Source organism: Neomonachus schauinslandi, chromosome 9, assembly GCF_002201575.2.
Source record: "Neomonachus schauinslandi chromosome 9, ASM220157v2, whole genome shotgun sequence".
Classification (NCBI taxonomy): Eukaryota; Metazoa; Chordata; class Mammalia; order Carnivora; family Phocidae; genus Neomonachus; species Neomonachus schauinslandi.
In genome coordinates this window covers 93,154,248-93,172,973 of record NC_058411.1, presented here as the reverse complement: position 1 = coordinate 93,172,973, position 18,726 = coordinate 93,154,248, and the positions used below count along the sequence as shown (strand labels likewise).

General features: G+C 37.8%; 1 protein-coding gene across 1 annotated transcript in view; it reads left to right on the top strand.

Moving 5' to 3' along the window:
* Positions 1-18,726, top strand: part of WDR72 (WD repeat domain 72) — a 200,670-nt gene that overhangs the window by 101,850 nt on the left and 80,094 nt on the right. Inside the window, exons 14-16 of the mRNA XM_021693991.2 lie at positions 10,713-11,530; positions 14,135-14,226; positions 18,159-18,238. Of these exons, the coding sequence (XP_021549666.1) occupies positions 10,713-11,530; positions 14,135-14,226; positions 18,159-18,238 (990 nt within the window). The remainder of the gene's footprint in view (positions 1-10,712; positions 11,531-14,134; positions 14,227-18,158; positions 18,239-18,726) is intronic.

Sequence of the window (18,726 nt, the reverse complement as noted above, 5' to 3'; positions counted from 1 at the left end):
TCATGATCCCGGAGTCCTGGGATCGAGTCCTGCATCGGGCTCCCTGCTCTGCGGGAAGTCTGCTTCTCCCTCTGCCTCTCTCTCTCTCTCTCTCTCTCTCATGAATAAATAAATAAAATCTTAAAAAAAAAATAGTGGAAAGACAAGCCATATATAGAAGGTATTTGGATCACATAACCAACAAAAGATAACTCCCAGAATAAATGTATAACCCTAAAATCGATAAGAAAAGGATAATTAGAAAGTTTATAAAAGCCATAGGTAGGCACTTCATACAACAAATGTGAAAGGCCAGGCGCCTGGGTGGCTCAGTTGGTTAAGCGACTGCCTTTGGCTCAGGTCATGATCCTGGAGTCCCTGGATGGAGTCCCGCATCGGGCTCCCTGCTCGGCAGGGAGCCTGCTTCTGCCTCTGACCCTCCCCCCCGCTCATGTGCTCTCTCTCTCTCATTCTCTCTGTCTCAAATAAATAAATAAATAAATCTTTATTAAAAAAAAAACAAATGTGAAAGGCCAAAGAAATATTGCCTTGATACTCAAGTAATAATTAAAGAAATGAAAATTAAAACTACAAGGGATACCAACTTCTCCTATATTGACAAAAATAAGATCCTGTGTTAATGAGGATGTGGTATATGGAAACTTGTCATACAATGCTATGAGATTTACAGATCGGTACAAATCACTTTGGAGAAGAATTTGGGATAATCTCATAGTTAAGGAAGTGCATATCTTATGAATTATTGTCACTTTAGAAACTTCTGCAAATGTGAACCAGAAATCTTTACCGGAAGACTATTCACCGTAGGTTTTTTTTTTTTTTTTTTTGCAATAGTAACTCTTGAAAATAATTTAAACGGACACTTAAGAACAATAGATAAATAAATTGTATTATCATATAGCATAATACTTTACAGCAGTGAAAATGAAAGAACTATAGCTATAATCATCAACAAATTTGAATCCCACAAATATAAATTTCATCACCATCATTTTAAAATAGTTAATGGTGTTCCATTGTATACATATGCTAATCATCTATCAAATAAAGCAAATTGGAACATTATAAACAATGTATTAATTTTTATATGAAAATATAAAACAAAAAAATTAAATAGGTCAGTTGGAAATACATATTTAAGGTTAAGATGTTAAATGAAACCAAAGAAATCATACACATGAAATTCAAAGTATTGGTCACCTCTGACAGTAGGCAGAGGTATAGAATCAGGGAAGGTTCTATTTCTTTAGCCAGAATGGGGACACTTTGTTAATATTCCTTTGACATTTCATTAGCATTATTTATTTACTATGAAATGTATAAAATATGGAAAAAATAAGCACAGGACAAAAATGGATAGCACCGTGAATTATCTCAAAGCGCTTACCTGCATAATCACTACAAAGATTAAGTAATAAAATATTCAGCATTGTAGAAACTACGTCCTCCTGTCCTGGAAAGGTAACTACTATTCTTACAGATTTAATATCTGTTCGTGCATCCTTAACCCTGTTGGGGTTTTTTGCCCCCTTTTTTTTTAACTCAACATGAATGAAGTCATATAGCTAATTATTTTGTGTCTGGCTTATTTGGTCAATATTATGTGGATAGATTCACACATTTTATACGTGATGTTGAATGTCTCTAGATCTCTCATTTTCACTGTTGTATATTTTTCCGTTGCATGGATACATCACAATATCTATCCATCCCACTGTCAGTGGACATTTAGGTTCTAGCCTGGGGTAATAATGAATAATGGTGCTGTATAGGTATGTCCATGTTTCTTTGTATACAACATTGATAATCCTAAAAACACCAAATTTATGTTTTATATGTTATGTTGTATGTATTGAATATTACATAATAATAAATAATATAAGAAACCTTCTTTGCCAAATTAATAGGTAAGAATGGTATTGTTATTTCAGTTTTGCTTCTATGTTCTACCGGTGGTAAGCATTTCCTCTCATATTTTAATTTGGATGCTATTCTTTGTGAATTGCTACTGATGCTATTTGCTCATTTTTCAGACTGTATAGTAATCTTTATTTTTGAAATCATTTATTAATAATTATATTAACCTTTATACTATCTTATTAGAGGAAATATTTTTTTTTTACGTTTGCCCCATTTTGTTTTTTTACCTTTAAATCATTTAATGGCTGATTTTTTAAACTTTCTTTTTTTATGATTGTAAATTAAATATAGCACTGCAAAAAACTCCATAAAACTAAAAAAAAAAGTAAACAACAACAAAAAAAACCCCTGAGGTATAAATAAAGATCATTTTAATCCTCTCTTCCCAGTTAATTGTTGTTAACATTTTGGTGCATGCCTTTTCTGACGACACACACACACACACACACACACACACACACACATAATATATATATTTATGTTGACTATAACTATATATAATGTATACATATATTTATATTATATATTAAATAGATGTGTGTAAATCTGCTTACATATGTAAATATATCAATATGTAAATATATCTATATATTCATATGTGTAGTTTTACAAAAGGGGGATTATTTTTTCTGCCTAAGAGAGCATTTTTCCCCAATAAAGATAGTTTTACACCATCATTTTAAAATAGTTAATGGTGTTCCATTGTATACATATAATAATCATTCATTCAACAAATATTTATTGAGTCTCTTAGTAATGCTATAGGCATGGGGGACAGAACAATGCACAGAACTCCTGCAAAAGTGGAGTTTGAATGCTATGGGGGAAAATATACAGTAAACAAATATTTTTCCATGTGATATAAGGTAATCATAAGTACTAGGAAGGAAAAAACAAGGAAGAGGATAGAGAGTAATGGGTTGGAATGAGGGGAGAGGGTACCCAAGGTAGGCTTCATAAATGAACATAAACATACCTGAAGTATGAGAGCCCACCATGCCAATATTTTGGGCAAAATCATTTTAGGCAGAGAAAGAACAATGTATAATGCAAGAATTACAAAAAAAAAAAAGAAAGAAAGAAAGAAAAGCTCTTTGATATTGGTTAACCTCTAGGTTACTTTCAAATACTTCAAATTTTAAACAAATTTGAAGAGACCATTTTTGTCAAGACTTTCTAAATTCTTGCAGGTGTTCTGTACTTTTCCTTAATTTTTTTAAAACTATTTATTTATTTATTTTTGAGAGAGAACGCAAGTGTGCAGGCAAAGGGAGAAGCAGGCTCCCCACTAAGCAGGGAGCCCAATGTGGGGCTCGATCCCAGGGCCCTGGGATCATGACCTGAGCCGAAGGCATGTGCTTAACCGACTGAGCCACCCAGGCGTCCCATGTTCTTAATTTTCTTTTTTTTTTAATTATTTTTTATTTTATTATGTTATGTTAATCACCATACATTACATCATTAGTTTTTGATGTAGTGTTCCATGATTCATTGTTTGCATATAACACCCAGTGCTCCATTCAGTACGTGCCTTCTTTATATACCCAACACCAGGCTAACGCATCCCCCCACCCCCCTCCCCTCTAGAACCCTCAGTTTGTTTCTCAGAGTCCATAGTCTCTTATGGTTCATCTCCCCCTCCAATTTCGCCCCCTTCATTTTTCCCTTCCTGCTTTCTTCTTCTTTTTTTTTTTTAAACATAATGTATTATTTGTTTCAGAGGTAGAGGTCTGTGATTCAACAGTCTTACACAATTCACAGCGCTTATCATAGCATATACCCTCTCCAATGTCATATCACCCAGGCACCCCATCCCTTCCACCCCCACCACTCCAGCAACCCTCAGTTTGTTTCCTGAGATTAAGAATTCCTCATATCAATGAGGTCATATGATACATGTCTTTCTCTGATTGACTTATTTCGCTCAGCATAATACCCTCCAGTTCCATCCACGTTGAAAATGGCAAGATCTCATTCCTTTTGATGGCTGCATAATATTCCATTATATATATATACCACATCTTCTTTATCCATTCATCTGTTGATGGACATCTTGGCTCTTTCCATAGTTTGACTATTGTGGACATTGCTGCTATAAACATCAGGGTGCACGTACCCCTTCGGATCCCTCCATTTGTATCCTTGGGGTAAATACCCAGTAGTGCAATTGCTGGGTTGTATGGTAGCTCTATTTTCAACTTTTTGAGGACCCTCCATACTGTTTTCCAGAGTGGCTGCACCAGCTTGAATTCCCACCAACAGTGTAAGAGGGTTCCCCTTTCTCTACGTCCCTGCCAACATCTGTCGATTCCTGACTTACTAATTTTAGCCATCCTGACTGGTGTGAGGTGGCATCTCATTGAGGTTTTGATTTGGATTTCCCTTATGCTGAGTGATGTTGAGCACTTTTTCATGTATCTGTTGGCCATATGAACGTCTTCTTTGGAAAAATGTCTGTTCATGTCTTCTGCGCATTTCTTGATTGGATCATTTGTTCTTTGGGTGTTGAGTTTGATAAGTTCCTTATAGATTTTGAATACTAGCCCTTTAAATGATATGTCATTTGCAAATATCTTCTCCCATTCTGTCGGTTGTCTTTTGGTTTTGTTGACTGTTTCTTTTGCTGTGCAAAGGCTTTTTATCCTGAAGTCCCAATAGTTCATTTTTGCCCTTGCTTCCCTTGATTTTGGCAATGTTTCTAGGAAGAAGTTGCTGTGGCTGAGGTCGAGGAGGTTGCTGCCTGTGTTCTCCTTTAGGATTTTGATGGATTCCTGTCTCACATTTAGGTCTTTCAACCATTTTGAATCTATTTTTGTGTGTGGTGTAAGGAAATGGTCCAGTTTCATTCTTCTGCATGTGGCTGTCCAATTTTCCCAACACCATTTGTTGAAGAGACTGTCTTTTTTCCATTGGACATTCTTTCCTGCTTTGTCAAAGATGAGTTGACCAGAGAGTTGAGGGTCCATTTCTGGGCTCTCTATTCTGTTCCTTTGATCTATGTGTCTGTTTTTGTGCCAGTACCATACTGTCTTGATGATGACAGCTTTGTAAGAGAGCTTGAAGTCCGGAATTGTGATGCCACCAGCTTTGCTTTTCCTTTTCAACATTCTTCTGGCTATTCAGGGTCTTTTCTGGTTCCATACTAATTTTAGGATTATTTGTTCCATTTCTTTGAAAAAAGTGGATGGTATTTTGATAGGGATTGCATTAAATGTGTAAATTGCTCTAGGTAGCATTGACATCTTCACAATATTTGTTCTTCCAAACCATGAGCATGGAACGTTTTTCCATTTCTTCGTGTCTTCCTCAATTATTTTCGTGAGTATTTTATAGTTTTCTGAGTACAGATTCTTTGCCTCTTTGGTTAGATTTATTCCTAGGTATCTTATGGTTTTGGGTGCAATTGTAAATGGGATCGACTCCTTAATTTCTCTTTCTTCTGTCTTGTTGTTGGTGTATAGGAATGCCACTGATTTCTGTTCATTGATTTTATATCCTGCCACTTTACTGAATTCCTGTATGAGTTCTAGCAGTTTTGGGGTGGAGTCTTTTGGGTTTTCCACATAAAGTATTATATGATCTGCAAAGAATGAGAGTTTGACTTCTTTTTTGCCGATTTGGATGCCTTTTATTTGTTTTTGTTGTCTGAGTGCTGTGGCTAGGACTTCTAATACTATGTTGAATAGCAGTGGTGATAGTGGACATCCCTGCTGTGTTCCTGACCTTTAGGGGAAAGCTCTCAGTTTTTCCCCATTGAGAATGATATTTGCTGTGGGTTTTTCATTGATGGCTTTTATGATATTGAGGTATGTACCCTCGATCCCTATACTCTGAAGAGTTTTGATCAAGAAAGGATGCTGTACTTTGTCAAATGCTTTTTCTGCATCTATTGAGAGGATCATATGGTTCCTGTTCTTTCTTTTATTAATGTATTGTATCACATTGATTGATTTGCGGATGTTGAACCAAACTTGCAGCCCAGGGACAAATCCCACTTGGTCGTGGTGAATAATCCTTTTAATGTACTGTTGGATCCTATTGGCTAGTATTTTGATGAGAATTTTTGCATCCATGTTCATCAAGGATATTGGTGTGTAATTCTCCTTTTTGATGGGGTCTTTGTCTGGTTTTGGGATCAAGGTAATGGTGGTCTCATAAAACGACTTTGGTAGTTTTCCTTCCATTTCTATTTTTTGGAACAATTTCAGAAGAATAGGTATTAATTCTTCTTGAAATGTTTGGTAGAATTCCCCTGGGAAGCCATCTGGCCCTGGGCTTTTGTTTGTTGGGAGATTTTTGATGACTGCTTCAATTTCCTTAGTGGTTATAGGTCTGTTCAGGTTTTCTATTTCTTCCTGGTTCAGTTTTGGTAGTTGATACATCTCTAGGAATGCATCCATTTCTTCCAGGTTATCTATTTTGCTGGCATAGAGTTGCTCATAATTGTTTGTATTTCTTTGGTGTTGGTTGTGATCTCTCCTCTTTCATTCATGATTTTATTTATTTGGGTCATTTCTCTTTTCTTTTTGATAAGTCTGACCAGGGGTTTATCAATCTTGTTAATTCTTTCAAAGAACTAGCTCCTAGTTTTGTTGATCTGTTCTACTGTTCTTTGGGTTTTATTTTATTGATTTCTGCTCTGATCATTATTATTTCTCTTTTCCTGCTGGGTTTAGGCTTTATTTGCTGTTCTTGCTCCAGCTCCTTTAGGTGTAGGGTTAGGTTATGTATTTGAGACCTTTCTTGTTTCTTAAGAAAGGCTTGTATTGCTATATACTTTCCTCTTAGGAGTGCCTTTGCTGCATCCCAAAGATTTTGGACAGTTGTGTTTTCATTTTCATTGGTTTCCATGAATTTTTTTAATTCTTCTTTAACTTCCTGGCTGAACCATTCTTTCTTGAGTAGGATGCTCTTTAGCCTCCATGTATTTGAGTTCTTTCCGACTGTCCTCTTGTGATTGAGTTCTAGTTGCAAAGCACTGTGGTTTAAAAATGTGCAGGGAATGATCCCAATCTTCTGGTTCCAGTTGAGACCTGATTTATGACCTAGGATGTGATCTATTCTGGAGAATGTTCCATGGGCACTAGAGAAGAATGTGTATTCTGTTGCTTTGGGGTGGAATGTCCTGAATACATCTGTGAAGCCCATTTGGTCCAATGTGTCATTTAAAGTCTTTATTTCCTTGTTGATCTTTTGCTCTGATGATCTGTCCATTTCAGTGAGGGGGGTGTTAAAGTCCCCCACTATTATTGTATTGTTGTTGATGTGTTTCTTTGCTTTTGTTATTAATTGGCTTATATAATTGGCTGCTCCCATGTTAGGGGCATAGATATTTACAATTGTTAGATCTTCTTGTTGGATAGACCCTTTAAGTATGATAATAGTGTCCTTCCTCATCTCTTATTATAGTCTTTGGTTTAAAATCTAATTTGTCTGATATAAGGATTGCCACCCCAGCTTTCTTTTGGTGTCCATTAGCATGGAAATGGTTTTCCACCCCCTCACTTTCAATCTTGGGGTGTCTTTGGGTCTAAAATGAGTCTCTTGCAGACAGCATATCGATGGGTCTTGATTTTTTATCCAACCTGATATCCCGTGTCTTTTGATGGGGCATTTAGCCCATTTACATTTAGGGTAACTACTGAAAGATAGGAATTTAGTGCCATTGTATTGCCTGTAAGGTGACTGTTACTGTATATTGTCTGTGTTCCTTTCTGGTCTATGTTGCTTTTAGGCTCTCTCTTTGCTTAGAGGACCCCTTTCAATATTTCTTGTAGGGCTGGTTTCATGTTTGCAAATTCCTTTAGTTTTTGTTTTTCCTGGAAGCTTTTATCTCTCCTTCTATTTTCAATGACAGCCTAGCTGGATATAGTATTCTTGGCTGCATATTTTTCTCATTTAGTGCTCTGAATATATCATGCCAGTCCTTTCTGGCCTGCCAGGTCTCTGTGGATAGGTCTGTTGCCAATCTAATGTTTCTACCATCGTAGGTTACAGATCTCTTCTCCCGAGCTGCTTTCAGGATTTTCTCTTTGTCTCTGAGACTCGTAAGTTTTACTATTAGATGTCGGGGTGTTGACCTATTTTTATTGATTTTGAGGGGGGTTCTCTGTGCCTCTGGATTTTGATGGCTGTTTCCTTCCCCAAATTAGGGAAGTTCTCTGCTATAATTTGCTCCAATATACTTTCTGCCCCCCTCTCTCTCTTTCTTCTTCTTCTGGGATCCCAATTATTCTAATATTGTTTCATCTTACAGTATCACTTATGTCTCGAATTCTGCCCTCATGATCCAGTAGTTGTTTATCTCCCTTTTTCTCAGCTTCTTTATCTTCCATCATTTGGTCTTCTATATCACTGATTCTCTCTTCTGCCTCATTTATCGTAGCAGTTAGAGCCTCCATTTTTGATTGCACCTCATTAATAGCCTTCTGGATTTCAACTTGGTTAGATTTTAGTTCTTTTATTTCTCTGGAAAGGGTTTCTCTAATATCTTCCATGCTTTTTTCAAGCCCAGCTAGTATTTTAAAGATACTCTAGTTCCGACATCTTACTAATGTCCGTATTGATTAGGTCCCTGGCAGTCGGTACTGCCTCTTGTTCTTTTTTTTAAGGTGATTTTTTTCTGTCTTGTCATTTTGTCCAGAGGACAATAGATGAATGAGAGAACAAAATGCTAACAGGGTAACAACGTCCCCAGAAAAATATACACTAAACAAATCAGAAGAGACCTGAAACTGGGGGAAAAGAAAGGGAAAGAAAGAAAAAGAAAAAGATAAAACAAACAACAGAAAAAACAGAATATGATCAAATATGATCAGGCTGGTGCATAAATCAGTGCCACACACTAGATTTTGGGCGTATTTTGGTCTGTTAGAAGAAAGTGCCTCCCAAAATTTTAAAGAAAGAAAAACTTATAAATGTACAAAAATAAGGGTAAATACAATGAAGGGTTGGAATATGACTGTAAAGATGAAAATTATAAAAGATTTTATAAAAGGAATTGTTAAGATAAGAAGTTGGTTGAAAAAAGAAAGAAGGGGATTTAAAGAAAAAGGGGGGAGATCAGGCAGGAGACTAGAACAAAGCCATACACTAGAGATTTAGGGTATATTTTGGTCTGTTAGAAGAAACTGTATCCCAAAATTTTAAAGAGAGAACAACTTATATATACGTACCAAAAATAAGGTTAACTACTATGAAGGGATAGAATATGACTCTAAAAATGAAGAATAAAAAAGACTTTTTAAAAAAGGGATTGATAACATGTTGTTTGAAAAGGGGAAAAAGAAAAATTCAAAAAAAGAAGAAAAAGAAAAAAAGAAAATTTAAAAAGTTAACTGAAAGACAAAAGAATCATGGGGAAAAAGCCATGAATTCTATGTGCAGTAGTATTCCCCTAGCGCTGGAGTTCTGCCATTCTCATTGATCGGTAAACGTGGTCTTGGCTGGCTGTTCTTGCTGATCTTCTGGGGGAGGGGCCTGTTGCCGTGGTTCCCAAATGTCTTTGCCAGAGGCGGAATTGCCCCGCCCTTGCTGGTCCCGGCTAAGTAATCTGCTCAGGTTTGCTCTCGGGAGCTTTTGTTCCCTGCAAGTTTTCCATACAGCTTTGGAGGACAAGAAAGAAAATGGCGGCCTCCCAATCTCCACCCCAGAGGAGCCAAGAACTAGGGGCCCCACTCCTCAGTGAGCCCCCAGAGAAAAGCGGTCACACTCCTGTCTCCCCAGTCTCCGGCTGCACTCTGTGCTCACCCGGCCTCTGACTGAGCGTTTCTGTCTCTGGCACACGACCCCGTGTGGAGTCTCCAAACCCAGCAGATCCCTGCGGTGTGCTCCTGTGATGCTTCCCCCCGGGGGAAGAAGGGGAGTCTCTCTGGATCTGCCGCTTGTTGGGTCCCTGCTGGAGGAGCAGTGGCCCGACTGTGCCGTGGATCATGGTTTATGGCAACCCTGAGCTGAGAGCCCACTCCTTGGCTCCATCTCTGCAGCCGGCTTCCTCACTCCGATACCTGGGAGCTCGGCCGCACTCAGGCACCCCCAGTCTTTCTGTGACCCCAAGGGTCCTGAGACCACATTGTCCCAGAGAGGGTTCCACCCGCCGCTTAGCCACCGGAGCAACATCCCTCAGCGGAGCCGACTTCTAAAAGTTCCGATTTTGTGCTCCGCGGCTCTATCACTTGCCAGAAGCGGCCGACGGAGGCCCCCTCCCCCGCTGTCTATCCTCCCGAATATCATCTCAGATTCATTTCTCTGCACGTCCTACCTTCCAGAAAGTAGTCACTTTTCTGTTCAGACAGTTGCTGATGTTCTTTTCTTCGATCTGTTGAGTTTGTAGGTGTTCAGAATGGTTTGATCCCCATCCAGCTGAATTCCTGGCACCAGATGAAATTTAGGTCTCCTACTCCTCCTCCATCTTGCTCCTCCCTCCCTCCTTAATTTTCAAACCTGCTTTTTTCCCTTTGTATGTCTTCATGGCTATGTTGATAGGAAGATATGAAATCATATATGAAAAGACATTAATCTGATGCTATCTTACTTCATAGGCCAAATTCATATTTTTTAAAGGAAAAATAAAAGTTTTAGGAAGGAAAAAATAATTTTTAAGGAATATTGGAATATAGAATGTTTAATTTAGAGGGAAGTTTTTATAGCAGACAAAATAATTGAAATAACTTGCCTTTAATTGTACTTCTACTTAATACTTTCATTTTATGCCATTTTAATATGGAAATTTTAATAAAATCACTTAAAAAATAAGAACCCTGACACATAATTTTTTTTTTAATCTCCTTTAGGTTGCTGATGCCAAGTCTTTCTCAGGACCTTTTAATGTCTTGCCTGTGAAGACAAAATGGAGTAACATTGGCTTTCATATCCTTCTGTTTGATCTGGAAAATCTTGTTGAACTTTTGCTGCCAACTCCAATCTGTGATGTTGACCCTTCCAATTCATTCTATGGTAGTGAGATCCTGAGAAGAGCCAAAAGCACAGTGGAGAAGAAAACATTGACGCTAAAAAGAAATAAAACTGCCTGTGGTTCTCTCTCCGCGGAGGCGCAAGCCAAGCTTGTTGGTGAAAACCCAGCCCAAGGAGATAATGCTGTCAAATTCTTAGAAGAAAGTGATGGCATTAAAAGGCAGAAGAAAACAAAGAACTCCAAAAAGATGCACCCTAAGCCATCAAGAAAAGTGGATGCCAGCATCACAATAGACGTAGCTAAATTGTTCCTATCTTGCTTTTTGCCATGGGGAGTGGATAAAGAATTAGATAATCTCTGCATTAAGCATCTCAATATTCTAAAGCTTCAGGGTTCTGTTTCTTTAGGACTTGCCGCAAATGAAGATCGCTTCTCGTTAATGCTGCCGGGGTGGGATGAATGCAATGCTGAAATGAAAACAGATAATTCAAAAGTTAATTTATTTTCCAAAAAAGTTTTGGACTTGTCAAATAAATACACGTCCACGCTTCCAAATCAGGTTGGGATGCCAAGAGGACTGGAGAATAATTGTGATTCTTTGCACGAGTCAAGCACTATAGTTTATTTATTGAGCAGACTATTTATAGTTAATGAGTTAGTTAACATGCCTTTAGAGTTGGCATGTGGAACTGACAGGTAAGACATGCATAAAGATTTTGACTACTGTTATTTGGGACATTAAAAAAACTATCATTATTTGCTATATTTGGCTTTTTACCCTCGCTCCCTCCTCTCCTTCCTTCCTTTCTTCCTTTTTTCAAATGAAAAGTAAGCATGCAACAGCTCCTTTAGCTCAAAACACATGTAAGAAAAACTTCCTCTTAATTCTTTGGGATCAGAAGATAATTTGGGCAATAAATCTATATATTTTAAAATTTATTCATTCAACAAATATCCACTGCTCTCATAATATGTGTCAGGAAAATCATAGTGCTGGGAGCTGAATGATTTAATAGATAGGTAGACCGAGAGATAGATGATAGATTGACTCATACACACCTTGAAATCCATTTTACTTGCTGTGAATTAATTATGAACAAAGAACATGTAAGTAAATGCCAATGATAATGTATTTCATATATCATCGGAAAAAGTTTTACAATTTCATACCTCAAATCCCACCATTTAATTTATACTTTGGCATATTAAACTAGAGGTGGCAATCAGTAATTCATTTACAAAAAGTACAGTTTAGTAAAAATAGCTATTGTTTTTTGAATGTTTAATATCTATTAGTCACCATGTAAGCACTTTACTTACATGATTTCATTTAATATGCAAGGCTAGGATATAAGTACTATTACTTTGCTCTTTGTAAAGATGAGGATATTGAGACTTACGGAGAGAAGATATCAACTCCAAGATTAATTCAGCTCCTTAGAGGCTGATTTAAAGCTGAGCACCAGTCTAATTCAAGAGCCTGATTCATTACCAACCTTAACTCTGTGTGTTTACCTTCTTCCACTGCTAAAATTCAGTCTGATGTTAGAGGATTGAATTCACGTGCTTACTGCATATGTCCTTAGCACTAGCCTACAGAGGAAATAGAAATAAATTTCTCATTTGGGTAGGAACTAATTCAGATGATAAAAATAATGCACATGAAATAAATAGAAAACACTGAAAGTAGGGTAAAGGAATGAGGAAAAATCTTTGTACTATAGGTAAGTATTTTGGTTTTCAGAGTAAAGAGAATAATTAGCATGAGATGAAATCATTGGGACGCTTTTACAGAAGAGACATTGTTTGCACTGCCCATACATGGTGGTAAACGGTCCTTGACATTTCTGTTATGTGATAAGGAGCTCAGTTCCAGGCACTGTATGGTCAGCACAGTTCTTGCCCTCAGTGGACCTACAGTTTAGTAGCAAGTCTATGTGGATTATTTAGGATTCGATGTTATGCTTCCTTACATTATAATGCTTCTATACTACAGCTATACTACAAGGTTTCCCATTTTCTGTTCTGTGGCCCTAATACGGAGGAATAGACTGGTAAAATTTTGTGGTTTGTTTACTTAATTTTCCTCTCTTCTGTGTATATACACACACACACACACACACACACATACATATACACACATTTAAGTTTCATATAGGCTTCTTTTACTTTTCTTTCTATGACCAAGAAAATTATAAAGCACTAAAAGCATGATATGCAAAAAATGCAGTCAGCCTGGAGCCTGAAAACCTGGGAATAAATCCTGGTTTTGTTGTTTAACTAGCCACACGTAGCTTTGGACAAGTCACCTAGCCCCTCCGAGCCTTGCTTTCCTCATTTAGAAAATGAGGTGGGTGGGATAGGTGACTGCTAAGATTTCTTCAAATTCTTAAAAACTTGGGCTGCTAGCAAATTATATCTGCCTAATCATGATCCCACAGATCCAGTGAGGGACTTCGTTACTGTTTGTTGGAGGTTTTCATTCTGAGTTCGCCGCAGATACGGCATACAGGACGTAGAGGGTGTGTCTGGTGCGCGGAGGGGGGATTATGGGCTTTCAGCCTGCCTTCCACTCCATGGCCTTAAAATTGCTGCCATACATTAGTTAATTCTTCACAAAATTCTTCATTAAAGCAAATTATTGAAGGAGTTGTCAGGATTAGAGACTGCTTCCCAAAATCAGTCACTTCAACGTTGATCTGCTGTCAGACTGCGTGTTATTTTTTAGGAAATCAAAATAATGTGTATTGGATTTGTCACACCAAATCCTTCCAACAGATTTGGCCATTTCACTGACATTTCACTGTGGTTGTGAGGGTTGAGAAATCCTTGTGGGCTTAACAACTGGGCGCATGTCGTAACTGCATTTTAAGGAAAGAGCCATCTGCCTATGAGAATATCCCTGAACAGTATCTGAAAGTTGCTATGACTGAATCACTGGCCTGCCTTCCTCGGGTCCTTACAGTACCTGGGGAGAACTCTGGCAGATGTCAACATATTAGGATTCAAAAATACTGCATTAACCACGAATTACATGACCCAACGTAGTGGGAGTGCTCTTGGAAAAGTGAGTCACAAAATAATTCTGGTAAATTAAGAGTCAAAACTGGGATTAAGGTTTTAGGTAGGAACAAAATGGGGAAATTTACCAAAGAGAATAATGTTGAACAAGATTGCTAAAAATAATCTGTGTTCAATTCCCAAAATTTTTTGAAGTGGTCATGCACTCAAATCTTCAATTTATTTCTAAAAATACTTTTCATATATCTTTAATGATATCCTCTGTTTCTCCTCCCACAGGTCTTTCAAAATGGAATCTGTGCACAGCAAGGCAAAAAGTTCTGGGAATGAGATTTTGACTATTTCAAGCTTCTATGGTTACTTACGAAATGGTAAAGGACTTACAGATATGAGTCTGATTTTTTTTTCCTTTATGAAATAGAATAACTAGCCTGTCTATAACTGGATTGCATGCTACAGTTTAGAATGAGCAGTGTTTGCATTTATTATTTTAGTCTGCATTTCACATGGCTATACTTTTGTATTCTGCCTGTATTTGAAATATACATGATTTTTTATTAAAATTAATAATGTTACAAGACATGTAATGTGATGAATTTCATCAAATGATCTTGAAATGCCTGAAAGTCTGAAACTTTTCAGCAAAAGAAATATTTGGATATTAAATTAAGGTCACCTGTGATTTATGGGGAAGTTTATTACATCATTATCTTTATTACCAAATAAATGATTATTATATGAGAGAATTTTATAGCTTTTTCAGAAGGTTGTATACTGATCCTTGAATTCTTCTGCATAATAGTCTTGGTGTTTAGATTTTCTTTTGATGCCAAATAGCTAATTTATCCTCAAAACCTGCTTCTCTAAATCTTTGACATCTCAGTAAGTGGCAAATTTGCCCTTCTAGTTGTTCAGGCCAAGAACTTTGGTGTCATTTTGACCCTCCCCTTTTTTGTGTACCCCACACCCAATCTTTTAGTAGATATATTGGTTCTGAGTTTCTCTGTACCCACAGGACCGCCCCCCCCCAGAGTCTTCATCTCTCCTTGCCTCCCAACCACCCTTCCGCTCCTAACACTCCTTCCCATACTCTATTTGAAATTAAGCAGCCAGAATGACCTATTGGAAACAAAGTCAGAACGTTATGCTTCTGCTTAAAACCTTTCAGCAGCTTCTGTTCCACTCTGAATAAAAGCCACAGTCCTTAGGAGAGCGTACAAGGCCCAGTATAACCTGGCTGTTCTGCTTCTGTCATTACATGCACACCCCACCATCTGACCTCATCTCCTTGTACTTACTGACCCCTTGCTTCAAGTGGTCCGGCTACACGGGACCTTTTACTCTGACCCAAACATGACAGGCAGGTCTTAGGGCCTTCTGCTGCCTGGAATGCTCTTTCCTCGGATCCCAGAGGTGAACCTGCTGCCTCCCACCTCCACCTTACATCCTTTGTGCTTGCTCAGACGCCATTTTATCAAGGAAGGTGTCCTCCTTTCTCCCCAGCACACTCTATCCCACTCCCTGTTTTACTGTTTTCCGTAATTCTTTTTACTCTCTGATGTAATATATATCTTTCTTTTTTTTCATTTGCCATCTATGTCCTGCTACTAAAATGTAAGCTCCGTGGGGGTTATCATTTTTTTATGACAGTTTTATTTACTGCTTCATCCCCAGTTCCCAGAACAAAGCCTTCAAGGAATTAAACAAATACCTTTGGATTCATGCGTGAATAGTAAATAGAATGATGGCTTTGGAAATAGATGGCTGAGGTTTAAGATCCAGTTCTGCCACTTACTACTTGTGCAGCTGTGGGCATGTCTTTTACTCCTTTAAAAAGCTGTATTTACTACACTTGTAAAATGGGAATAAGATTCTAGACTTGGCGAAGTTCTGCAGTATACCATCGATACATTGAGATGCCCTGAACAATGGTACGTAGAGGCCTTCTCAACGCTACTGAAAAGAATATTTGGAATATTTTAAAGTGAGAGTTTATTAATAACTTCCAATTTTTGAGTGTCTAGTATATTCAAAGAATTATGCTAATGGTTTTACACATATTCTTTCAATATAGAAACAACCTTGCATAGTAGGAGGGACTATCTTTGTTTTACCCTTGGGGAAATTGGGGTTCAGGGAAGTTAGATGACTCACTCAGAGGCAAAGAGCTGTTGAGCAGAGGGGCCAGGATTCCAGGCCAGCTCTCTCTGGTCCCAAACCACTTGCTCTTTGCATTACGTCAACACACTTCTCAGTTAGGATTACAACTAGTGTCCCCTCTAAATGGTCCCAGTCTGGGTTGCCTGTCTTCTCCTTAAGTAGTAGCCCTTATTAGGGCATTCATCCTTGTTTTCATTTTTCATAACATTAAGAAAAGGATTAGAGTTTATAGCATAATATAAGTGGTTTCTGCAGAGACGGAGAGGGTTGCTAACCAGAGCCATGGAGGCTCCAGCTTTTCCTCGGGCCGCCCCAATCAAAGTAGCAGGAGCATCTGGTGTTATTACTGAATAGTCCCTCCCATGTTTAGAGGTGGCATTTATAGCATTTAGGATTCACGTAGATCCTAAGGAAACATGGTTTTGTGTTTTAGTAATTGGAAGATGGGAGGTGAAAGGAAAGGAGGGGATCGCTTTATGCTGTTAATTCTGTAAAGTCAAAGCCTGAATAAAATAATACTCTCAGGTGCTCATTCTAAAGGGTTGACAGGAACCAATACCCACTTCTGTCAGCAAAAATGGTGACTCAGTAATATTGGTAGGCCTGGGCCGTTTTCTTTTTATCTTTCCCCCTGATGTTGCAATTAATTCTTTAGCCCGCTGACATTGCCAAGAAAAGTTGGCTCTCATTTCTACCTCATATTAAAATTTTAACATCACATTAAAGTGCACTGTGAAGTACCCCATGATGCCAGTAAGTAGTTAAAGTTGAGACCAATACTTAGCTTTGATGGTAGAGTCACAAGGTCATCAGAATGAGAGAGGAGGGGAAGGAGAGTGATCAAAAAATTTTCTCTTACCTGCTGTGCGCATGAAGAAATGGAAAATATGACTTCAAAATCATAGTGCTCTATCATACTTACACGTTTTATGCACTGATCTTGGTCATTTCAAATTCACATCATATGTTCCATCAGGGAAAAATAACAATATTAATAATGAGTCAGAAGTTTCATATATATCCCTTTAATATTCTCAGTTCACATTATGTTTAATACTTTCTATCACATTTCCCTTGACCACTAATGTGATATATAAAAAAAATATATAACATAAAATATTTATAAAATATATATTTGTACATATATATACACATAGACAATATCTATTAATATTTAAAATGGTGATTCAATGAAAAGCATACTGGACTGATACTATCTTAAAGAGTTGATGCCAGAATTTCAAAACATATTAATACATTAATTTAAATAATGATTAGAGTAATTTTCCGTCCAATGCAAGCCGTCATCATTTTTCCTTATCTCACTCCCACGATCTGGCACCTAGATAATATACTTTAGCCATCAGAAAGCTTTAATTGATCAATTTTTCATTTGGATGATAATATGTACATTTTCAATTAATGAAAAGGCACTTATTAAGTGCTTTTTTGTGTAGGGGGCTGCTGGACAGTCTGTGGATCAATTTAAATAAACCAAGCCCTAGCTCACTCTTAAAATTTCACACTGAACATTAAGGCAAATAGAAAGGACATTCAAAAGGGCAAACTTAAAAGAAACAATACATAACAAAATGAGCCAAATTAAAACATAAGTGCTATATCTATTGATCAGAGTAGTATAGCCAGGTAAGGACAAATCAAAGGAAGTCTTTTATATGATTTCTGTGTGATAGATGCTGATTCATGGCAAGGTAGTATGTCAGGATCTATTTGCATGAGGAAAGAACTGTAAAATTTGGCAATCTGTTTTGGGTGGGAACATTATTCATTGCAGTCTGTTGGCAACAGTTACAAAGATGGGTTTAGGGTATAAAGATGAATTTGATTTGATGTGAATATGTATTCATATAATCGTCAGACATACATATAAATTAATAAATGGTTCTTGACTCTGGTTATACATGAAAGTCATCTGAGGTACTTTGACAAAGTATTAATGCCTTCCCTCCCCTCCCCCTGGGACCTATTAAATCAGAATCTTTGAAAGCTTGAACCCAGACATTGGTGTTTGTGGAAAAAATGCTCCCCAGGTGACTCTAACATGCAGCCGGGGTTGAGGGTCATTGGATTGCATCCATGTTTTAATACTCTTGAGATACAAATGTGTTCTCTGTATTTCTAGGTAAGAATGACTCCCATATACCCGATGCTGACGTTTCACTTTGGAAGCTCATTTCTTGTTGGAGAGACCACTCTGTGCAGGTATGACATAGTGCTTGTTCTTGAAGTTACTGGAAGAGTTCCCTGCTGTTCTTTCTATTCTGTGAGTGGCTCATGCATATTCCCCTTAACCTGAGAGTGCCCGTAAGTGGCTAATATTTCCTCCCCGGGCATTTCATTTACCAGGACTAATGCAGAGACCAGTAATGAGGGGAGAAGTGGAAAGGACATATGCAAGGATGCATAGGCTAGGTGGGGTGAATAGAGGACCTGAGGAGGGGTTGTTCCTGTTGTTACAGGTACCTTATTGCCTGTTAAGGTTTCGGTTTGTGGCAGAATTGTCTATTCTTTGCTTTCAAAATGTGCCATGACATAAAAGTCCCTAGGCTTGGGAATTTGGTATGTGGACTCAGGAATCATTTCTCTATCTTAAGAGTACCTCATCTGTAAGCTGTTCAAGAGAACGGGTTTCTTCAAGGCCCAACTTAAGTCCTTCTATCTCTTTTAAGGCTTTTGTGGGTCCTGAAAGT